At 41.3% G+C, this 25748-nt stretch overlaps 1 protein-coding gene across 4 annotated transcripts in view; it reads left to right on the forward strand.

Moving 5' to 3' along the window:
- The first annotated feature begins 3605 nt into the window (after positions 1 to 3605).
- Positions 3606 to 25748, forward strand: part of rbm6 (RNA binding motif protein 6) — a 51218-nt gene continuing 29075 nt past the window's right edge. For all 4 annotated transcript variants that reach the window (XM_084316565.1, XM_084316566.1, XM_084316567.1 and 1 more), the window contains exons 1-6: positions 3606 to 3721; positions 12820 to 12884; positions 19999 to 21529; positions 21725 to 21826; positions 23436 to 23505; positions 24530 to 24603. In XM_084316565.1, the coding sequence (XP_084172691.1) occupies positions 12838 to 12884; positions 19999 to 21529; positions 21725 to 21826; positions 23436 to 23505; positions 24530 to 24603 (1824 nt within the window). In that variant the 5' untranslated portion in view covers positions 3606 to 3721; positions 12820 to 12837. The remainder of the gene's footprint in view (positions 3722 to 12819; positions 12885 to 19998; positions 21530 to 21724; positions 21827 to 23435; positions 23506 to 24529; positions 24604 to 25748) is intronic.

Raw genomic sequence — 25748 nt, forward strand, 5'->3', positions numbered from 1 at the left:
GATACTGTGATATAGACATGGCTAAACTCTACACAGTAATACATAGATACATGATGTTATGATATAGACATGGCTAAACTCTACAGTAATACATAGAGACATGATGTTATGATATAGACATGGCTAAACTCTACACAGTAATACATAGAGACACGATGCTGTGATATAGACATGGCTAAACTCTACAGTAATACATTGTTTGTGTTTTGACATGGCTGAAAGGTTAAGATATTGTGAAATTGTGTCTGTGTATTACAGCTTACTAAAGGCACATTTCATGTAATAAAAAAAGTTGGTCATGTGTAAAAAGCTCATGGGTCAGATGGGACCCATCATATATTTACAGTTTGCCTTCCGATTAATGTTGCTTGTATGTAGATGTTGACCCACTACGTCTCTGCATCTCATATAGTATCTCATATGATTAACTCACTGGGCTATTTCATGATAAAAGAATATATATATATATATTAATTTCCATAATACCTTATATGAATTCTGTGTCTATAATGCATTATAATCATGCTTATGATACATGATTATAAGATGTCATAATATATTCATTCTTATTCGTTCATTGCTCAAATTTAGAGGGGGATCTCTACAGTAGAAGTCACTCTTCATTACAGACAGCTGGGGACTGGAGACGCTGGTCTCTGCAGGGCTGGTAGTGGTCTCAGCAAACAGTCACAGAACACGTCTTTACAATGATACCACAGTACAATCAGAATCAGAGTTGTGTTTTCTGTTGAACTGAACACACACACACATGGTGACATGCACACACTCTCTCTCTCACTCTCACACACACACACACACACACACATGCACACTCTCTCTCTCTCACTCTCACATGCATGCACGCACGCACGCAGACCAGGCTGCAGAAACAAATTAGTGGGGGGGCATGTAGTGACTCTGGTTCTCAGGTAAGTGGTTGCCATACTTAATATTCATGCAAATTCACATCAACATCTAGGGAAACACTGAAGATGTGTAAATATTAGTGCTGTCAGGCGATTAAAAAAATTTATCTAATTAATTACAGGATTTGTAATTAATTAATCTAATTAATCGCATTTTAATCGCATAACCATTTTATGCCTGATATTCTATATTCTATAATCATATTTCAAATTGCATGTGTCCAGATGGCAGAATTCAGTACTGTATACAAAACCTTCTGTTTAATCATCTTCCATCTATTAATTTGCTTAGATTTTTCAGGTGTGGTCAATTTGAGCATGGTGTTATTCACAGTCAAAGATAAAAAAAATAATTATTGATATTCTCATTTGGTTCATTACAATTGACTCAAAATAAGATTTTCATTCAATCAATCACAGCGCAGATTGAATGAAAACAGATTGCAGAATGGGTACAATACAGTACGGCTCAATACACACAATTGTTAAGGGCATGCAGACCAGAGAAAGACTTTCGTCTTGTTTACATCAGGGTCCCCCATTTTCAATTGTAAGTAAGGGTGCAACTTGCACCGTGCAATCCATTCTTTGTGGATCTAGCCCACAGTATTTCTGACACTGGGAATACATTCCCTGAGATTCATAGATGTCCCTAGAATCAGATACCAAGAACATGCAAATGGACCATATTAAAAAAAAAGTCTGTAAATGTGTATTCTACATTCTCATGGAATGAATGAGATACAAAAAATAATTATACAAAAAAAAATAATAAAAAAAAAAAAATTGTAATTAATTTTCATAACGCGATAATTTGCTGTGTAATTAATTAATCTAATTAACGCGATAAACTGACAGTCCTAGTAAATATATACAGTATAGTTATATGGCATCTTTGCAAACCTTGGCTGCTGAATAGTACCTTGCTAAATTTTGAATGCACATTTATATGAAAGGATCAAGATTACAGGAGGGCATCAGTGAAGGATAAAGTCACCAATACGATATCCATCATTGTTATTCCAAAGACTGCCACAATAGAGCAGGTAAGAATCAAACTCACAAAAGAAAAAACATTTCTCTGTTATAATCTTAATTGCTTGTGGTAAATGTTTTCGTTTTTGGTTTGGGTTTGCATTGAAACCTGTGTCACTTGACTGATAACAAACTATCATTACACCTGGGTAAAACAGAATCCATTCTCTTTGGATCAAATAACAAACTCAGCAAGGCCAAAGGCTTCTCTGTTACAGTGGGTGACAATATTGTCACAAGGAAAGATGAAATTACGTACCTGGGTTCCATCCTAGAGGCAAATCTTTCCTGTGACAAAATGGCAACCAATGTAATCAAAAAAGTCAACCAACAAACAAGATTCTTGTACCGGATCTCCTCTCTGGTAAACAAGAATACCCTGAAGACTCTGGCAGGAGCACTTATTCAAGGGTACTACGATTATGCTTGCACCTCATGGTACCAAAGCACCTCAAAGGCCCTAAAAACATGACTACAAACATCACAAAACAAACTGGTCTGACTACTGCTTGACCTTACTCCTAAAACCCACCTCACCCCTGCCCATTTTGACAACCTAGGATGGCTTAGAGTAGACGACAGAGTACAGCAACTTGCAATGGGCCTGGTCTACAAGATACACTACACCACTAAGGTACCCATGTACATGTCGAAATACTTGCCAAAGGTCAGTGAATACCATGACCACAACACCAAAGGGAGCTCCACAAATCATGTTAAACCCAGATTCGGCACAAACAAGGGACTAAACACGTTTCGCAATTATGCCACAACAATGTGGAACGCCCTACCCACAGCCGTAAAATAATGTAAATGTCCAAACCCCCACCCACCCAACCCCCTCCAATGTACAGTTTATTCCCCTTCGAATGTATATATATTTTTTATGATCTCTCTCTTAAACAGTACTGTATATTTGTATGTCATGTATGTCATAAATGTCTTGATTAATTGAAAATGGGGGACCCTGATGTAAACAAGACAAAAGTCTTTTTCTGGTCTGCATCCTCTTAACAGTTGTCTGTATTGAGCCATACTGTATTGTACCCATTCTGCAATCTGTTAATAAAGTTTTCAATCAATGAATCAATTATTTTGCTACATTTCCATATTTTCCACAGCTCTCTTTATTTTGTATTACATTTACATTTACATTTAGTCATTTAGCTGACACTTTTATCCAAAGCGACTTACAAGTTCTGTACGACAAGTCATCAGGAAGGGCACAACTCTATCAGCTGAGTAACAATGTTCATCAAAGTGTTGAGTGCTACAGTGTAGGTTAGTTTATTAGGACAAGTGCATGACAGTAAGGTTAGGTAGGGGTAGATATCTTTTTTTATTTCAGATAATGGTTGAAGAAGTGCGTCTTTAGTCGACGGCGAAAGATTGGACGGACGGGTTTCGGTTGTTCTAACTGTATTAAAGATAAAGGATTAGATCGTAAGGTATAGTTGATATATTATACGCATGAAGTATTATATTATATTCCTTCATCTCACTCATCTCTAACATGTTATTATTGTATATAACCTGAAGTGTAAAGCTAAATCTCTGTTGTTGTTATTATACACTCCGGTACAGTAGGTGGCGGTATTGCACCTATATACACGTTGGTTTGCGATCCGCCATTAAATCAGAGAACAAGAACACTACGACAGATTTTGTCGTCTCCTACTAGCCTGCTAGCTGCAAGCTAACCCTGAATGATAACGTTGAGCTTTTAACAAGATTGATAGTGAGCTTGAAGAACAATCAAGGTGAGTTTATCCGTGGGCTGCTCAGCTCCAGCTTTTCATAATGAATTTTAACTTAATACAAACACCAGATTGGGCACTCCATTTCGATGGATGGTTGGCCATTTTTTTCATGCGTTGTTGCGAGCTAACGTTAGCGTTAGCTTGGAAGATACCGGCTAGATGGCGTGCTAGCGCGCACTTTCAATAGCATACAACCAGTACAGTAATGTAACATTAACTGTTCGCTAACATCGAATGCATAGATTATAATGAGACATGTTTTTTTTTTTTGTCATTATTGGCACAGCGTCCTCTGGCCCTCCTTACACCCGATCTAACTATGTAACCGGGGTCATTGTGAAAACAAAATGGGATTTTCATAAATGAACATTTGTTACCTGCCAACAAAATGGGATTTTCATAAATGAACATTTGTTACCTGCCGTTCGATATAACGCCGCAATCATTCTACTGCGGACCTTGGTTTACTAGAAGGTAACGTGTCGGACAATGTAGGATGACCATGAATCACTTGGAGCCTTTGTTTACTTGGCATACCAAACCTAATACTATCTTCAACCGCATCGTAGGAGGTTGGAAGAAAGTACCACAGGCCAGGAAACATACTACTACTGCTACTACTCCTTCTTGACTTTGTATACGTCGCCATTCAATAATGTTGCACTAAGTTACCACCACTTAAACGAATCCTATCCAACAAACTGGTTTCCTTTTATGAAGTAAAATATTATGTTCTCCGCTGCCTTGGGTATCTTTTGAAACGTCTCATCTTAAATTCACACGTTTCTCAGCTCCTCCATCATTATACCCCATTTGGTCCCTAGTATACTAATGCTCCACATATTCCTCTCCCTGACTGAACACACAGACCTGTAGGGTGTTTCTCAATTAAATTCAATGTTTTATTGAATGCACTATGTCCCAATCTTAACCTTGTAATAATGACCCTCTCTCTCCTATTTCATTTAATGCATCTTCTATTTGCTTTTCTCTGTATTTGGTATAGATATTTCTCTAGCCCGACACTCCTGTATCACCTTCTTCCATATTACACCTTTTGCTCATTTGAATTGCTACCTATATCCTTGTTAGCTAAAGCCACCTCAGCTAATGCATCCACAGCTTAATTTCCTTCCACCCACAACATGAGCTGAAACCAACATACATTGTACACTGTCTCAACCTGCAAGTGCACATATGGGAGAGGTCTTGACCGCCCCACAACATATCCTGAGTGCTTGTGCCTGAACTACTTCAAGCTTTTCAGTGTTTTGGCTGCTGAACCATGAGAAATACATAGCCTACATAATCAAAAACAGAACAAATCAGCCCAACATACATAGGCTAGTCCTTAACTCATTCCGGGCCAACAGCGCCCTCTGCTGATGGCCTGGAGAATAGGACTTATTTGTACATACATACATTTCCATTTTATACCGTGATGAATATCTATATTTCTAGAGCGTTCTGTCTCATCTCAATAAACTCCAGAAAATGTCTCATCTCAATAAACCCCAAAAAAAATGCACGAAGAGAAGCAGGGTCTGAAAAATCGCTTTTCCGTACACACACTAGGGGTGGACGGTATACGGTATAAATGGTATGAATTTGCTCTACGGTATGGATTTTGACTATACCTTGTAACCGGTAGAGCAGCTCTAAAATAGCAATGACGTCATGTAACCACAGTGCGACTATTTCACTCGCATTTGCCCCTAAAAATAGATAGAATTAGTCATAGATAATAGATATGTGCAAACTGGAAAAAGTTATTTAGGAGGCTTCGCGCAGTGGGCGTGTCAACACACGCAATTGTCATTTCATAATAAACACATATCACCGCGGCGCACAGCAAGTTTCAATTTCAGTTCCTGGCATTTTTAACCAGTGGAGAAAGGTAAGAGATTTCCCTTGTTTTTCTTATATGAATTATTCTACGTTAATAAAACATACCTGGTGATCAACTACAGTTTGCTGTGAACATTATGATATGTGTGTAGTGTTCTGATAACGACGGCTGGGCAGCGGGGCTGGTTGCTGGATTTTGCGAGAAGCATATGCAGCTGCAGAGCCGCAGAATCCACCATAACCCACCCATCTGTACCGGCACAGTGCAGTACTCCAATTCAGCCATTGGCAATTCAGCCGTTGGGTGGGGGGCGCTGTTGAGCCGGACCTGAAAGCGCCCCTACTCTGCGGCTCTGCAGTTGCATACTATTGGGATTCTTTGGGAGCAGCACGGAGTCTCGACTCGGGACTTATTTTATTTGGAATATAATGACTGTATACGCAAAAGTAGCCTAGTTTTAAGTTAAAATATTATAAATCTACATGCCTTGAGGATGTCATTATTTATATAGCCTGCCTATCAGGCAAAAAAAATTATTCTAACGGAAACACTGATACCGTGATATATACCGTTACCGTCTATGCTTCAAATTATACCGTGATATACATTTTAGACCATACCGTCCACTAGGGATGGGTACCGAATTCGGTACTTTTGAGGTACCGAACCGAAACACGTCGGTACTAGGCTTGGACGGTATTAAGGTATACCAGGGTATTTAGAAATACCTACGGTATTGATTTTCAATACCGTCCGTCACCGTCAAAATCACAGATGCGCTTCAGTTTCTATAACAGTGAAACAGAGTTTTGAGTGTAGTGCACACACTGAGTGTAGTGCACACACGCGCCAGCAGAGGGCGAGACCGCTCTAGTGGAGCGAGTGGGTCACAGCGGTGTTCACGTTTTACGGTAATGTTACGACAGTGCTGTGAAAATACCGTAAAGCGTTGTGACGAGAGCAGTGTTGTTGTGGGGCAATCCATCTCTTATTATAATTATGTGAACTAAAGAGTACAAGGTTTACACAACAGCCCCCACCCGCCTTTTTATTGTATTTGTACCGTCCTGTACTATCCGCTGTCAGCTGTTTATCTCTCTCTGTGAGCTACTGAGCTTGAATAACTAGCGTTAGCTCACGTTAAGTAGCGTTAGCTCTGCGGCTAATCTTAGATTACCCTGAACTAAATCAATGACTAGGTTATAAAGCATTCGAGTAGTTTTCACTGCACATAGAAGTAGCCAAACAACGGGAGCATTTCGGGAGCATATGACCAAAACCCAGGCAATTTCTAGCCCTTAAGGAATCAAATAGTCTGCCATGGCTATAGGCTAGATGCTAACGCTAAAACGGTGCAGGCTTCTACCGGTGCGGGACGGGACTACCATTCTGAGAGCTGACGATGATTTGTTTACTTGGTAACACGTAAACCCCCCCCCCCCCGCTGATGAAAATAAAAGTCATACCGTCAAATACCGTGCACCGGGGTATTATAACATAAAGGTTTGCCGGTTTGAAAATAAGGATACCGCCCAAGCCTAGTCGGTACTACCGAGTATCGAATCAAGTGAGAAACAGAAAAAAAAATCCAAAAAAAATCCTTTCACATTTGATTTAATTTTTTTTTTTTTTTTTTTTTACTTTTTTCTTTTCATGTCAACGTTCACACGCACAATATATGCTTACCTAGGATTTGACTTGATTCAACAACAAAGCAGTCGGAGCAATGACAAGCCGAAAACTGTCGAAATTGTAGTTATTTGAAGTTTGGATTTTTTTTTTACGACTGAGGTAGGTAAATTAAATTTCTTGAGACTAAAGTACAGAAAAAAGGTACTGTTGGGTACCTGTATCGATTCACAGGTACCGGTACCGGTATCGGTTCAAATGTGAAAGGTACCCATCCCTACCGTCCACCCCTAACACACACACACTCCAATGGCGGTGATAGGAACATCTGATTACTAGGGGTGCACAATATTGATTTTTTGATATCGATACCGATAACTTTCTGCTCCTCAAGGTCTATACCGATAACGGATAATATATATATATTTATTGTATTATAATTTTTTTTAATGTATATTCCTGTAGTTTTTACCTAACCAGATTTATCATGACATGAGCGTATACTACTATGAACAAAACAAAGCCAAGAGAACAGTTTTGACTCTTCAAATAAAGTGACTATTTATTTTTCCAAATAACTATAATTTGAGTCGATCACAAAATTCACAATCCGTCAATGTCATTAACAATGTGTTTCCCTGAACAATGAGTGAACTAAGAAACCAACAGGTATTGTGCTTTGTCAGCAGATAAAACGTTTGACGCTATAGGAGAGGAGACTGTTGTGGTTAGGGATGCCCCGATCACGTTTTTTGCCACCGATACCGATCGTCGTGAGCCATATCGGCCGATACCGATCCGATACCGATCGTTTTTGATTAAAAAAAAAATGTATAATTTTTTATTTTTTTTATAAAATATATATATTATATAATTAGACTTGTACTTGTATTATCTGCGAGACATCGCCACCACGCAACAAGTCAAAATGCTCGCTATCTGCAAACAGCTCCACTGTCTGTGTGTACTCTAGTAGCCTCCAGCTCCAGCAAGGATTCTCCTGCGCTGCAGCTGGACCCTATTGGTATAACGTTACTGTGCTTTGGTCATATCACATTCAGCAAGCCCTCAGCTCGAATACGCATTGAATCAATGTTATAAGACATTGATATCAGGAGCTATCTGTAGCTACTGTTAGCCGGCTAGATGACGTTAAGACAACGCCTCAGTGAACTATTTAGTTCAATGGGACATTTCGTTTTGAACAGTGAACTAACGTCAGCTAACGTGAGCTAACGGAGGTATCAACACTACTAGACTTGCTGGAGCATTTGTTGATATCAGGAGCTATCAGTAGCTAGCCGGCTAAATACCGTTAGACAATGCCTACTAAAAGTGAATAGTTGACTGGGTAATTTTGTTTAAACAGTAACGATAGCTAGGTAGCTAACGTTAGCTCAGGTCGAATGCACTATAGACTGAGCAGAGGAACCTCCTCCTCTGTGTTTACAAACTGTACACGGGTGCGGGCGGGGCTAGGGAGGAGGAGCAGCGGCAGTTTGCAGGTCCTGTGTGTCTGAGACAGACAGCGAGTGAGATCTCCGCTTGATCGGTTTCCGCGATCGGCGAATATGACTCATTATCGGAATTCACCGATCGCATATTTATACTGATTATCGGCCGATCGATCGGTGCATCCCTAGTTGTGGTCTTGGTCCATGAAACAACTATTACTTGGCATTTATAGGACAGCACGCCTCAAAAATAATTAAATAAACCAAACAAATTATCTCTGTCAAACGTCTTTAATTTTGCAAACGCCTCGTCAATAGGTACAAGCCGCGCCGGTTCCTTTGCAGCTGGCTTTGGATTAGCTTAGCCTTTAGCTAGTGATGCACCGATGTGAAAATTGTGGCCGATACCGATAACCGATATTAATATTGCTGTTCTGGCCGATACCGATATTTACCGATGTCGATATCTCTGTATAGAAAACACTTTTTTATGATAATCAAATAAAGAGCTATTTTCCAAAACGCATACTTTTTTTACTTTTGTAACTTATTTTCAGAAATGACTGATTTTTGAAACAATTTAAGGCCAAAACATGTAAAAAGAAAAAAAAACGTAAAAAAAAAAAAAAAAAAATTTTAATATCGGACATCGGCCCCATCTTGATATCGGACCGATACCGATGTGTAAAAAAACTGCCATATCGGCCGATATTATATCGGCGGCCGATATATCGTGCATCACTACCTTTAGCTGCTCGGCGTCGTCGTCGGATTTTAATACACCATCGTAGCGGTGGTGCTGTTTCAGGTGACTTATTAGGTTGGATGTGTTATAGCTTGTTGCCCCTTTCCCTCCTCGTGGAACTTCTGCATTTGTTACAAATAGCAAGCAAACTGTTTTCCTCTGAAACTTTGAAAAAGTCCGACGACGCTATCTTTGTTTACTATCTGTGCTGCTTCTGAATGTTACGTGACTACGTCACTGCCAGGCATGAGAAAGGGAGTGCTGGATTTGTGAAAAACTCCCTCTTCCTATTAAACCACACGCTAGCAGTCGTACCACAGTACTGGCAAAACGGGAGGAGCCTACAGTAAAAACAAACGCCCTTCATACCAATCCACCCACACCGGATTTCTTTTAACCAAAAAATTTATTATATATTATCGGAGCTATCAATAATGTTATCGGGTTTATCGGGATGACGTCATAATTGCTGATATCGGCCCGATAATTATCGTGCATCCCTACTGATTACTAGGGATGCCCAGATCGATCGGCCAGCGATAGGTATCGGCCGATATTCAGTATAAATATGAGATTCCGATAATGCTTTATTTTCGCAGATCGTGAAAACTGATCGAAAAACATGATCCAATTCTTAGCAGAGATCTCACTCGCTGAGTTCTGTCTCAGACACGCGGAGCTGCAAACTGCCGCTCCTCCTCCTCCTGCCCCTCCCTTACCCGTGTAAACACAGAGGAGGCTCCTCTGCTATAGTCTAGTGCAGGGGTCAGCAACCTTTTTGACATGGAGTGCCTGTTTGAAATATAGTTGTAACTAGTGTGCCTCAACAATATTCCATGCATCGTAATTTTTTTCTTCTGATAAGCAGGTATTTTTAATGATAATTTTTACATTATTACATCATTATTGTTATTGTTATTATTAACAATATTATTATGATGGTTGTATCAACCCTAAATCTGAGTTGGGGGGGGGGGGGGGGGGGGAATGCAATGCAGACAAACAGCTGCATACAGTGCGACCATTTCACTCACATTTGCCCATTCATTTTTGGACACATCACACACCATCGGTGTGTGTACTGTACGTGTGCTGTCATAGCTCCACCTACAGACCTAATGGAGAACACCAGGATGTGAATGGAGGGTGAATGTGAGGTATATCGTGTAAATAAGTTTTGATTGATCGCAAGACTACACTGTAAAAAAAAATAAAAATAAGTTACCAGAACTTAAAAATATTGAGTTCAGTTACTGTGCATTAAGGTTTTCAGTTTTCAATCCATAATAAGTTAACAGAAAAATAAGTACACAACCACATTATTTCAACCTAATAAAACTATGTTTATTGTCATTGTTTTAAGAACACAAGTTGACTTGGTAATACTCACATTTTGAGTAAAAGAAAATGGCTTTTAACATGTGCAATGTTCAATGAAATAGAAAAATAAATAATAAAAAATGTTGATTAATCCCACTGGTCACAATGGTGACCGTAATAAAGTTTTTGTTATAAGGCTCTGCAAATGTTACTGAATGATGTAGCAATGTATTTCCAGCTAAATTGAAATAATAAACAAATAAAGGGTCTCAATTAAATATGTGGTAGTAAAAAGAACCTGTGGGAGGATTTCAACAAGATAAATGCGACAACAGTGCAAAATATTTCACTATAATATTTCAGAGCAAATGATTTTTTTTTTTTTTTTTTTTATACTGCTGCCCCCTGTGCCTATGCAAATGCCCCCGCGTGCCTATGCAGGCACGCGTGCCTAGGGTTGCCTACCCCTGGTCTAGTGCATGGGACCGTGAGCTAACGTTAGCTACCTAGCTATCGTTACTGTTTAAACAAAATGACCCAGTCAACTATTCACTTTTAGTTTAATACATGAGGCATTGTCTAACGGTATCTAGCCGGCTAGCTACTGATAGCTCCTGATAACTAATGCTCCAGCAATAGTCTAGTACTGCATGTTGATACCTCCGTTAGCTCACGTTAGCTCACTGTTCAAAACGAAATGTCCCATTAAACTAAATAGTTCACTGAGGCGTTGTCTTAACGTTACCTCGCCGGCTAGCAGTAGCTACAGATGGCTCCTGATATCAATGTCTTATAACATTGATTCGATGCGTATTCAAGCCCCGGCTTGCATCTCAGTCGCGAACGGGGCTGGTTGAGGCAGTAGGGTATATCTGCAGAGCCGCAAGATACCCTGCTGAGGGCATGCTGAATGTGATTTGACCAAAGCAGAGTATACACACAGACAGTGGAGATAGCGAGCATTTTGACTTGTTGCGTGGTGGCGATGTCTCGCAGATAATACAACTACAAGTATAATTATATAATATATATATTTTATATAATTTTTTTTTTTTTAAAGTATATATTTTTTATAATTTCTTTTAATATAAAACCAAAAACGATCGGTATCGGCCGATATGGCTCAAGATGATCGGTGATCGGTATTGGTGGCAAAAAACGTGATCGGGGCATCCCTACTGATTACCCCAAGATTCGTAACATAAAGGCCTTACCTCACATCTGATATCATGCAAAAAGATTAATCTAATTCCTGATCGCCATTAAAAATATCGATTGCGTCCATTGATCCAACATTATAGTCCAAAACACATAATTCACGATGCTCCCAGTGGGGGGACTCAATGCAATAGTATCCAGCTGCATGCCAGAGAAGTAAAACCTGGACCGGACTTATTTTTTTGATGCACAGTCCCAGCCAATCCAATCCAATGATGTGCAATACCATCCGGTATGATAATGTCAGGCTGGATGGATGAAAAATGAATGGATATCGCTAATAAAAGAAATAGCGGAGCTCCAGTAGCTCACCATGTACCTCGACGCGCAAGCGTCTGCGAATACCGTGCTGCGTCACGGATCTGGTTGACTCCGAGTTCGATTCCTGGACCCGCCGTCATTTGCCGAATGTCTTTCCCTGTTCTCCCTCCCATTTCACCCTGCATCTGTCGGTCATGCTTGACCAGAAAAGCGATAAACGCTAAAAAAAGAAGTAAAAAAAAAAAAAAAAAAAATTAAAACCCCACTATACTCGTGATTGGCACAGAAGCAATGGCGAGTTAACCCGACTATACTCGTGGTTGGCAATGAATGGGTTAAAGAGGTTCTATCAGCTCCCCACTTCAACACTGTTAGACGTCTCGTAACATTTATTACATGTCTGCACTTCCTGCCGGCCCACATAGCAAACATTCTCAATGCCTTAGCTTTTTTATAGAACTGAAGGCTTGCACAGCCTAGGGCAGGACCCGTTCCCCAGTCTGTCCTAGCAGCCACCAGTTGGACTTGGTGGCCAACCATTGTTATTAGCACATGTGCGGAAAATACCTATATTTTATGTCATCACCACTCTGTAAAAAACTTCAATATTCTCTGCCTCCAGATCTCTGCCTGGAGAAACATGTGGGATGGACCAAGGCAAGGACCACGAGGGGGGCCACCCTTTCGGTAAGCAGGCAGAATCATGCCTATCAGTAGTATTCCTCACATCACCACCAGAGGTATCCTTGTAGGTACTGTGGAATAATATCCATTCCCCAACTCATGTAAAGACACCCCCCTCCCCTCCCCTTTGTCTCCTATCCTGTGTCCCCCCCCCCCCCCCTCCCATTTGACCTATCAAATGGGTCCCCCCTCCTCCCCATTTTTCACTATAAAGGGCTCCTCCCAACAGTCCAGTTAATAAACCTTGTTATTAACTGAACCGTTATTAACTGAACCTCGGTTGACTGAGAACCTTCTTCTTCAGGATATCCACAATATCCCACAAAACAGGCGATTGTAATCAAACGTCAGGTGATTTATAATTAGTGTAAATGACAACTATAGCTGTGTGTGTGGCTTTGCACCATTTTATAGGAAGTGCTCAGTGCATGCCTTATAGGAAAAGCTTAAAAAATCGCACTCCAGATCTCTGTGATGGGGTCACAGAACCGTCAATGGAAAAGTGGTTGAGTTAGTGTACATTTTATAAATGTATTTTATTTGGGAATATCATCAATTATATTTCATATCAGTTCCCATTTTAAAATTTTTTTTTTACGATTGAATTTTCGAATAAATACCGTATGCATGATCATTGATCAAGTTCAACAACGTGTGCTTTTATTTTGATATTCCGTATTTCCATGTGGAAATTACGCGGTACATTAAGTGTGGGGTCGCCAAAAAAAATCCTAAATCAAATGGGGTCGTGGCATAAAAAAGTTTGCGAACCCCTGCTCTAGATGAATGAAGAGCGCTCAGCCATACCGAAGCTTGTGGTGGGTGTTTTGATTTCCATTGTAATAAGATTCTCCTGCGTGCAAGTAAAGTTGCAAAGGCAATTACATTTGCATGCCTTTTGAGAATCTTTGGGTCCTCTCCAACTGTTGTGCCGAATATGGCTGTGAAGGAGTTAGGCTGGAGGTTAATATCAAGGGTCTCTGAGAGAGTTCCAAAAATAGAAGACCAGAAATTAAATAGATGGACAAGACCAAGAGATAAATGAGTTAAGTGAGATAAATTGGCCGGGGTGTTATGAAATCTATCACAGCTAGCATCTGGAAGGGAATATATCCTCGCCAGTCTAGATTTGGAAAAGTGAGCCAGATGCAACACTTTAAATTGTATTATATTTAATCGTGAACAGGAGGTACTTTGTAGCGCACAATCTCAAATCTCTTCCATAGTCTCTCCTAACTCAATCTCCCAGTCTGCTTTGATCTTATCAAGAGTAACACATTTGAAAGAAGATATGAATCCATTTACTCTTGAAATAAGTCTAGCTGAATCAGGGGGGAGCTTCACCATCTCCTCTAAATCTGGGGTTGAAGACAGTTGGTTAATTTTAAGGCAGTTAACTCTTCCCGCTAGAGATAAGTGAAGTGATTCCCACCTTTTCAAATCCAATTTATTTAACCTTCCCAAATAAAAGGGCAACATTTTCTGCATAGAGACTCTGCATGTTCCTCGTGACATTCACCCCCAAGTATTTAAAGCCATTTCGAGCCATTTTAAATGGCAAAACATGATCTTGGACCTGAAGAGCCATATAATTGACTGGGTAGCATTTTGTTAAGGTTCAGTTTGTATCCAGAAAATGTACCAAATCTATTCAGGGTATGGATAATGTGAGGTATACTCGAAACGGGGTCTGATACGTATAGTAAAATAAATCATCTGTATATAGTGATAATCTATGCTCAATTCCTCCCCTGTGAATACCCTGTATCAATTGCATTGATTTAAGAAAAATGGATAACAGCTCTATGGCTAAAGCAATTAGCAATGGGCTAATAGGGCTCCCTTGACGAGTTGCTCTCGAAAGTTAAAAGTAGGGCTGACCTTTGATTTTTTTTTTGAAATTCAAAGCTTCGGGGCTGAGATTCGAAGCTTCGAGATATAAAAAATATTTTTATTTATTTAAATACAATACAAATAAAATTGTTACTTGTACAGCACTTTGTTCAACTTTGTCAGTGCTGTAAAGTTTAAATCTTAGACAAACAAAACACTTTGCTTTGTGAGCCGTCATTTGAGGCTTTATAAAAGCAGAACAATGAACACAAATCTGTCAGTGCCGAGTCCGACCTCATCTTAAATAACAAACAGCATTGCTTGTTGTAGTTAACAAAGAGAGGCAGAGTTGATTTAGAAACAATTTTTTTTTTTTTTTAATATCAAATTTTATTTTCATATTCGAATCCCATGCCCATCGAACGAAGCTTCGAAGTATTTAAGACAGCCCTAGTTGAAAGTATTGTGATTGTATACCATTTGTAACTACTGCTGCTTTGGGTGAAGTATATAACAGTTTAATCCATGAGGTAAAGTTAGGACAGAAACCAAATTTATCTAAACATGCAAATAAATATCCCCATTCAACTCTGTCAAAAGCATTCTCTGCGTCCAGCGAGATAACCACCTCGGGTATGTCGCTGGACGCAGGAGAGTAAATAACATTCAGAAGCTTATGAATGTTTGTAAATGACTGTCGTCCCAATATGAAACCGGTTTGATCCTTTGAGATCACATCCTGCAGGAGAATTATTGAGGCTTCAGTAATTGTTTGTGGCAACAGCTCGTTGGCTCGAGAATCATTAAACATGTCAAGTAATATTGGAGAGAGTTTATCAGAGAAAACGTTGAAAAATTCTATTGTATACCCATCTGGGCCTGGCGCTTTACCTCTTTGCATCGCCTTAATTGCATTAATAATTTCCTCTTTTTGTAATGGTCGTTCAGTTTCAATCCTATGTACAGGATCTATGGTGGGAGCTTGGAGTTCCTCAAAAAAGCATTCCATATCTGTGCCATCATCAGCTATTTCAGATGTGTATAAGTTAGAGTAAAATGAGGCAAATGTGTTTGCCTCATTTCTTTTGGGTCAATAGTTAGATCCCCATCCGTTTTCCTTATCTTTCCCTTTGTTGCGCTACTGAGCGGCTCTTAACTTGATGCGCTAAAAGCCGACCTGCTTTCTCTCCATACTCATAGACATAACCACATGACTTTAACAGAAGCCGCGTTGTCTTTTCAGTTGATATTAAATTATATTGCATTTGGAGGTCTAGCTTCCTTTTATAAAGAGCAGGTGAAGGAGCCGAAGAGTATTGTGCATCCACTGCATTTATTGTTTTAATAAGCTGGTCCTGTTCCGCTCTATTATTTTTGTTCCTTCCAGCAGAGTAATAAATAATCTCTCCTCTGATTACAACTTTAAGCGTTTCCCAAAGAAGTGACGGGGAAGTATCTGCTTTTCTGTTAAATTCCAAGAAGTCGTAAATATTTTTGGAAACAAATTCACAAAAAGCACCATCAGCCAGGAGTGTTTTGTCCAATTTCCAGGGAGGACGCTCCACTTTGATATGAGGGAACGAAAAATCCAGCAACACAGGCGCATGATCAGACTCTACTGTAACTGAGTATTCAATTTTCGTCACATAAGGAAAAAGGCTTCTATCAATACAAAAATTATCTATCCTACTATACGAGTGGTGTACAGGGGGGGGGGAATTAAAAAGATTGACCTGTTGGATATAATGAGCGCCATGGGTCCACCCCTCCCATCAGATCCATAAAACCTGAAAGTGACTTGGCCATTTTTTATTGGTTTACAGAATGTGGGTTAGACCGATTTAAAACCCGGTTAATTACTAAATTCAGGTCCCCACTCCCCACCAAAAATAATTTGTTGTGAATTTAAATCCGGGAGTAATGAAATTACTTTAGGACGAGTCGTCCCTATTTGGAGCATAAACATTGATGAGAACAACAGGTTTGTTGAAAAGAAGACCTGATACCATAACAAAACGCCCCTGTTTGTCCGAAACAACACTAGGTGCATTGAACTGATATTTTTTGTGTATTAGTATGGCTGTCCCTCGTGTTTTGTAATCAAAGTCTGAATGAAAAACCTGGCCCACCCAAGACCGCTTAAGCCTCGAATTAGGGCTGGGCGATATGGCCTAAATATGATATCACGATATTTTCTGACCTTTCGGCGATACACGATACGCATCACGATGTTTTTCTTTTTTTCCCCAAACAATTCATTATGAGGCTTACCAAGACAGTATTTGAGTTTGCAAGCTAACATTAAAGACAAAATAAAATACCCATGCATTTAGCATTTTTATATTATATATTAGATTTAGATGATTGGATTATTAGATTATATATTGCATATATTTAGCAATGAGATATTATATGATTTAGATATGAAATATGATGAATTGAAAATGGGGGACCCTGATGTAAACAAGACGAAAGTCTTTCTCTGGTCTGCATCCTCCAGTCCACTGTTGACTGTTGTTGTATTGAGCTGTACTGTATTGTACCCATGCTGCAATTTAATAACGTTTTCATTCATTCAGTTGGCAAACAGAATCATTTTGATTGACAGTCGCGTCTGCCAATTACGTCACATCGCTTGCACCCGCCCTGCTGTTCTTAGCACCAATCGGCAAGCGCGTATTCATTTTTTACTTCCGCCATTGGAGAGCTCAATGACAACAACAATGGCAGCGGTAGCTCGCCGCGGCCGACGTTTAGCTTTTAGCTCCGCAGGAAGACTAAACGACTGGAGGCATAATGATTTTACTGCAACGGATGTTATAATAAAAGCCTTTCCATACATCTGTCTGATTGAAAACGTTATTAACAGACCGCAGAATGGGCACAACTGAGTCAGCACGGGCTGAGATATGAACGACTAATGCTTGCTATATCTAGGTCGACCTCGGTCGTTGCTATGTAAATACGCTGATGTTATTGAAAGTGTAACTATATAACGTTAATGCCACAAAACGAATGCCTTTGTTATCATAAGTAGTAACTTTTGATGCAGTAGTGTGTGTGTGTCGCGGCGCTGTTCAAAAGTGTCAACATGTGGACCAGATTGACGCGACACAAGCCTCTTGGGCAAAACATCACGATATCCACGATACGTTTAAAAAGTGTATCGTTAATGAACTGTACCCGATATTTATATAATATCGTCATATCGCCCAGCCCTACCTCGAGTGGTCTTTTACCGATAGCCTTGTCTCCTGGAGGAAGGCAATCCCACAGTTAAGAAATTTAAAGTGATTAAATATTCGAGCTCTCTTAACTGGCCCATTTAAACCTTTTACGTTCCAGCTAATAAAACGTATATCAGACATCCGCAAGCACTACATTTAGATGATAGCAAAGTGTACAAGTGAAAGTGGTATTTCCTACTTTACCCAAAATAACCCTATCTCCTTATAACAACACAGACAAAACAAACACAAAGCCTAGTTGGTGTACATTTTGAATCCGCTTCATCCCTCTTTGTTCTATTTTACAATGAGGTACACTGTAGCGCTGCAACGTTTCTAGAGTTGACTATTGGTATCGACTCTCCACCGCAGCCTGCCAGACGACAGCATCTGAAATCATATTGCATCACGCGAGCCTACCCTAGTATACCCAAGAGCCGCCGGCGATCAGATGTGGAAAAAAGCGCCCCCTATCGTCTCCCAGATGACATCAGGGATTTTGGAATGGACTCAATGAAAATGGATGGGGGAAAAAATCCTGTACTCCACATTTTCCAGACCACTGATGCAGCCGGGGTTACCAGAGTTCATTATGGATCCTCTGAGCGCCGCAGATCATGAATTCTACTGTATACACGTTAGATCTATACACTTATCGATTTTTTCGAATGGTGATCAGGAATTGGAATATACCAGTTGGATACCATCTGATGTCAGGTAAGGAATCTATGTTATCAGTGTTAGGATAATCAGACTCATTTTGATGAAGATATAAGCTGTTTTGTGAAATGTCCTCTATCGGTTTCACTGTAAAATCCATGAGGAAATGAACACGCTATTATCAGCGCGCGGCTCGAATGGGCGTGCGAGAACGCATAATATTGATCATCTAGCGTTTATTTGAAAACGATTCATAAATAGGCCGACAAATATCAACGTTCTGGAATATTCCAGTAAAAGACGATTATCACAGAATGGCCCAGAATGGGCTGTTTTTTTTACCTCAAAACGGGTGCTTTTCAAAATGCTCTCAAACGGAAATGAAGCGATAAAAAACCAATCTGCCTTGACAGCACTGACTGGAAAATGATTCTTTGATAAGCGACTGGCAGATTAGACACATAGCCATAATTTAAAACATAGATTAGGCGATATTAACGTTAACATTAAAGTGGATGGTGGCATTCAAGTGCTAACTCTGGCGCCACCTGGTGGCACTGAAAGTGTTAAAGGAAAATGTAAAAGTTGGCATAATCACTGCAATGCTCCATCTTGCCTGTATTGTTTCTCTGACACTTGAGTTTTCTTTCAAACTCCTGCCTAAAATATCTAATTAAAAGGTGTGCTTGGTATTTGGCAATGGGAAACGAAGCGGATCAATATAATGTTACAGCGTAGTTTATTCTGGTTCGGCCTTTATAAAGACTATTATGTGGGCGGCTGGGTGGCGCAGCGGTCTAAGCGCTCGTCACCAATGCAAGAGACACCGGTATCGAATCCGGCTGTCGGCGTTGCCTCCGGCTTGGCCGGCCGTCATACTGGCTCAATTGGCAGAGTCAGCGGAAGGGAAGCCGGTGGGGTGGTATTCTGGTCGTTGTAGAACAGCGACTCCTACAGGTCGGTCAGGGCGCCTGCACAGCAAAGAAGGGATATGGTGAAGGTAGTGTGACCTCCCACGCGTTACACTTCACTAATGAGAGTCCGTGCTGGCAGGTGAAAAGAGGTTGCTGGCTGTCTCCTATGACGGAGGAAGCATCTGATAGACTTCAGGACTCCCTAGACCGACCAGTGGGGGGCACATGCGAGCAACGACCAGGAAGGGGAGGGGGGAATTGGTATAACGACTAAAATTGGGGTGGGAGAAAATCAGAGAAACAGGAGGAGAAAACGTGGGGAAAAATTTATAAATAAAGACTTATGTTCCCTGGATGTGTAATTGAACTCTCCTGAATGTGTTTGTTCTGCGTTTTCAAGGTTACGTTGTTTTGTTGTTTCATTGTTTTGTTGTTGATTAGCTCTCTTAAAGCCTCATTTAAAAGTATGAATGTTTGTTACAGTGGTGGTGGTGATCTTCGTGGAGAGATGTTTGGGGGCAGAGATGGTCCCATGCCTGATTTTAGACGTGGAGATGGGATGAACATGGGTCCAATGGGGCCCAGACACCTAGATCATCCTCCCATGGACATGAGGAGGATGGACGGTCCACCTGACATGAGGGACCGCGACATGGATCGCGGTAGAGAACCCAACAGAGATTTCCACAGATCCGAAGATGAGCCGGACTTCAGTCTCAGAAGGCAGTATGAAGTCGCGATCAGAGACAAGCTGATGACCGTGCCTGGGTTCGCCGGGCTAGACAGGGACCAGGACATGGGAGGGAGAGGTGCGCTGCCCCGGGAGCCAAACAGGTTCATGGACATGGGGGGGAGAGAGATGTTTGACTGTGATATGCCGAGGTTCAATCCCGACAAGGATGCGAGGAGGGGATTTCCCATGGAGCCGATGGGAAGGAACGACGGCTTCAGAGACATGCGTGACAGGCCTCCTGCGGGCTCGGACGACATTGACGGGTGCAGCATGGAGGACATGCCGCCGCGCGAGAGGGCCATGTTGGAGGACTTCGAACGGAGAGGACGGCCACCTTTTAACCCCAGGGGAGGATTCGATTCCGATACTGACTTCCGAAAGCGCCCCGGACCTTCCGCCGAATTCAGGGGCAATAGGGACCGTTCTCCATTGCGGTTCGATGGTGGTCCAATGGACAAGGGAAGGTCGGACATGTCTCCCGATTTTAGTGGCCCAAAAAGACGCGACTTTGCGGATGCGGAAGGCCCTCGCAGAGGCAGGGAGTTTCTAGATTCAGGAGATAGCCCCCCCCCCATGGATTACAGAAGTGGTGAAGAGATGACTCTCGCAGAGGAGTGGAAAAGCCGTCGCAAGGAGAAACCCGCTTTCTTACCTGCGACTAAAGACATGGGAGATTTGAACGACCAGAACTTCTCTTTGGGTTTTGGCAGAGAGGGAGATCTGCGAGATCCGTTGCTATTCAAAAACCGGGATAGGCCACCTGTTGAGTTCCCAGGGAAACCCGTCGGCTTCTCTCGCGGTGGTGATCACCTTCCTCCCATGGATCTGCCACCAATTGGCCACAAAGGTCCACAAGACCTACCATTCCCCCCAACAGGCCCCCCCCCCAGTTCACTCGGCAGGGAGAACGATGGCAAGCGTTGGCTCGGAGATGGGGATCCCAAGCAGAATCAACACGTGTTGAATCGCGACGACAGGCCCCTTTACCATCAGGAGAAGAATCTACCCCTGCAGGTAATCCAGCGGCCAAACGATCCTGTCAAAGGGCCCAAGGACATACCACACGATCAGGGACCCGAGAGGAGCAAGATGGGCACGGCAGTGGAGTTCCAAAGTGGCAACACGCAGCAGGGGAGAGACCAGGACTACAGGGACATTGATTACAGGACGGCGTCCGGGAGAGTCTTTGACTACAAGCACCAGGATTTTCAACTGCCCGAGAAAACTCTGAAGGAACCTAAACCAATCCCACCATCAAAATTTAGTGACTCTGCTCCTCAGGTAAGTGGTTGCCATACTTCATATTCATGCATATTCACATCAACGTCCAGGGGGGCCACCCTGCCAATACAATGGTCGGGGAAACACTGAATATGTGTAAATTTATACAGTTAGTTATGTGGCATCTTTGCAAACCTTGGCTGCTGAATAATGCCTTTCTCATTAACTGTTTTTGAATGCAAATTTATATGAAAGGATCAAGATTACAGGAGTGCATCAATGAAGCATAAAGTGAAGGATAAAGTCACCAATACGATATCCATCATTGGTATTCCAAAGACTGCCACAATGGAGCAGGTAAGAATCAAACTGACAAAATAAAAAATATATAATTCTCTGTTATAATCTTAATTGCTTGTGTTAAATGTTTTTGCTTTTGGTGAATGAATGAATTTATTCACACACACACACGATATCAAATACAATTTATTTGTAAGGCCCGACAACACACGTTAATGTCCCCATGGGCCGGACACGTCTTCTTTAAACAAGTCAAGAAGAAACGACACAATGAGTCAAGAACAAAACAAGAACACCATAGAGTCCACATTTTTTTTAAATAAATGCAACACTCCCAGACATACCCCACGCGAAGGTAAGGAAAAACTCACTAAAACCTAGCAATAGGAAAAAATTCACCACAGGCAATGTGGAGGAGAGAAACCTTAGAAGGGCCATTCAAGGGGGGGATCTCCCTTCTTAGATGTCGGTGATAGTAGTGTTGCAGTAAAACAGGTGAACAGTTGGTAGGCATGCACTCATGTGTGTAGTGAAACGCAGATAAGTGCATGCGATAGCAACTGAACATTTTGAAAGATTAAAGATAGAGCTGATAGCGATAGCAACTGAACATTTTGAAAGATTAAAGATAGAGCTGATAGCGGATCTATTTGAGGCAAAGGGGCGGCGCAGAGAGGGTCGTATGCTCCCGGTCTTCATCACGGGACGTCCAATACAATGTATATTACATATACATTAAGGCTGTCAAAGTTAACGTGTTTTTTTACTACTTCCCTCAGGTGTATTATTGATACACTCATTGATATGTTTGTTTCTAACTCAAAGTGTGTGTGTGTGTGAGAGGGGGGTGAGAGATGAGGAAGGGGCAAGACAGAAAGAGCTGGGATAGTGTGTGTGAGAGGGGGGGGGGGGGGGGGGCGGGGTGTGTGAGTCCTCAGCCCTTGTGTGGGTGAATGTAACAAGTTCCTAACGTTTTCGTTCCCCTACTATTTCATGCACACTTTATTCATCGTTTTATTTTCTTTAAGTTATTTTGTGCATCACTGTTTAGAATTTGATGCAAATTTGCAATGCATGAGGCCAGTCATCAGTTTGTGTTAAATGGCTGCATAAAGCAAGCATTTGTTGACTCATGTTGATATGAGTATTAAAACTTGAAAAAGATCCGTTTAAGGTAGATTTAGAAAGAAGAAAAAAATGTGATTAATCAGATTAAATATTTTAATCGATTGACAGCACTAATATACATATCTTCATGGTGAGAACATCTTCGTCGAGATTGTGTGCGTGTTCCAGGTCTCCCAAGAAGCTATATAAAGCTTTTGGAGGGAGTCTGATCACAAATATAAACACAAACGTACAACATGGATAGGCTTACACACCTAAGATAAGTATGGATTCTATTTAGAGATATGATTTGAGCAATTCATCTTTCAGTGATATTTTGAAGGTGGAGATGGATTTTGACTGTTTCAGACTCTCGTCGAGCTCGTTCCAGATCTGCGGGCCCCTGCATGCTAAACTTAGGCTGGCACATTTGAGCTTTCTCCTCTTGCCAAAGATAAGATGCCTATTTCTTGTGTTATGGATGTGCAGTGGACAGCAGACTTGGACAAGCTCAATTGGTGTGTCACTTGACTGATTATTTTGCTACATTTCCTTCCAGATTCTTGGTGCCTTTGCAGTTCGTGACGGTGTACCAATGCAGGGGATGAAAATAAAAAGTGTTGTGCCAGGTGAGAAATATGTTGCTCTGTGGAATTGATTTGGGGCAATCGATCGCCCTCACGCCCTACTACGATAATTCCGCTATTACGACATTCGAACCTCTGCTCTCATTCTTGATAAGCTTCTTTGTTGCTTTTGTTCTTGGTCTCGATGAAAGGGCTTTCTGTGTTATGCGATTCACCTTTTTCATGTCGGAGGATGTAGGGACATTGTCAGAAATCTTAGAGGATTTCATCGTCAACATTGCAGCTTTGATCAGTCAGAGTCACAGACGTTCCTGTGACATGAGACTCACTTGATTCTTGCTTCAGAGGCCTATAAGCCTGTTCTCCTTTTGTTGAATACGAGTACCATAGTGTTGTCTTGACAAAAGAACACCTTTGACAACAAACCCAAGACAGACTCCTTTCTTAGTGCTCTTTACAGAATTCAAGTTGTCCGTGTTGCTGATCTAAACACCTGTGTTAGAACACAACAAGTCTTCTCCTCACTGGGCTGATAGTACAGATAGCCACACAAGACGCTGTTTTGTCAATGTTATCATGTTAAATGTAAAAAGGCCATTAATTTTCAAAAGCCATAAGAAAACGTTGATTTCCCATGATATATAAATATCCTGAGCCTATGAGTTCACATGCACGGAAAAGACTTGGATGCTTTACTTCCGATGATACCTTTTTTCTATCTTGATTTTTTTGGGATCAAGTTAGCAATTGTTGGTCAACATCTTTCAGTTTTGTATTGTGCTGCATAATTCAGTCCTGAACTGGATGTGGAGTTTCAGTCCAGCTCGTCATTCCTAACTCGTATACAGTAGATGGGTGAGGAGGAATATGAGAAAACAATATGGCAATTACAATGTTTATTATTCTCCAAAAGGTAGGTGTGTCGATATAAAGGGTCTGATGAATTCGATGCTGAATGTATGATCTCGATGTGTTCACGAACTGTCTCTTGTTTTTTTACTGGGTGACTTGTCATGACTGGCATTGACTAACGAAAATCCATCTGTATTTCAAATGCTGTCCCCAGGTTACAGCTACGATACGGCCTATGTGGAGTTTTTAAACCTCGAGGATGCAGTCCACTTCATGGAGTCCAACAAGGTGGCCCATCCTCGTCACTCTACCAAGGCTGTCTCCCACAAGGATAACGGGAGGGGGGTGTGGGGTGTGGGGGAGGGGGGTTGAGAGGGCCTTTTCGGAGGAGGAGGTGTGGGGGGGGGAAGAGATGGGCGCCTGGGAATGGGGTTGGTTATAATCTTAGTAAGCCTACACTGGCTATGAGGAATGAAGATCATCTCTGGTTGGCATTGAATCAGTATTAACTCATTGACCGCCACGCCCATATGACCAAATTAGGGCTAGCACGCCAACGCTTTAATCAATGGGAGGACGGGGACATTTGCGAGTGCTTAAAATATATCTTAAATTATGGCTATGGGTCTAATACACCCGTCGCTTATCAATTACTTGCTTGTAGTCAACATGTATGAAACGGATTGTTTTTTCATCTGTACATTTCCGTTTTATACCGTTTTGAATAAGAGTATAGTTTTGGAGATTTCTAGTAATTCCAGAGAAATACGCTATAATAGCCCTTTAGTGGAATACACAACACGTTGTCATTTTTCGGCTGATTTATGAATAGTTTTCAAATAAACGCTAGATTATCGATAGTATATGTGTCCTTATGCACGATACAAAAGCGGGCTGAAAAATCGCTTATCCGTGCCTTGCCCAGCGCCAAAGGCACGCACACACACACACACACACACACACACACACAGACACGTTGTGATCGCTATGAAAAAAACATCTTATTAACCCAATACTGGTAACATAGAGTCTTTACCTCACATCAGATGTTCTGCAAAAAGATTAATCCAATTCCTGATCGCCATTCCAAATATCGATTGCGTCCATTGATCCAACGTTATAGTCCAAAACACATAATCCATGCTGCTCCCAGTCCCCCCAGTCAACGTGGTACAACGATACTGCATGCCCGAGAAGCAAAACCCGGACCGGACAGTCCCAGCCAATCCAATCCAATGATGTGCAATACCATCCAGGAGACGATAGGCGGCTGTATTTGCCCTTTTGCAAGCTCAGACCCATTCCCAACGATAACATCAGGTTGGATGGATGAAAATGAATGGATATCGCTAATAAAAGAAATAACGATTAAAACTCGACTACTCGTTATTGGCGCTCAATCCGACTACTCGTGATTGGCGCTCAAGCGTCGC

The sequence above is a fragment of the Notolepis coatsorum genome (assembly GCF_963971535.1).
Source record: "Notolepis coatsorum genome assembly, chromosome: 6".
Taxonomy (NCBI): Eukaryota; Metazoa; Chordata; class Actinopteri; order Aulopiformes; family Paralepididae; genus Notolepis; species Notolepis coatsorum.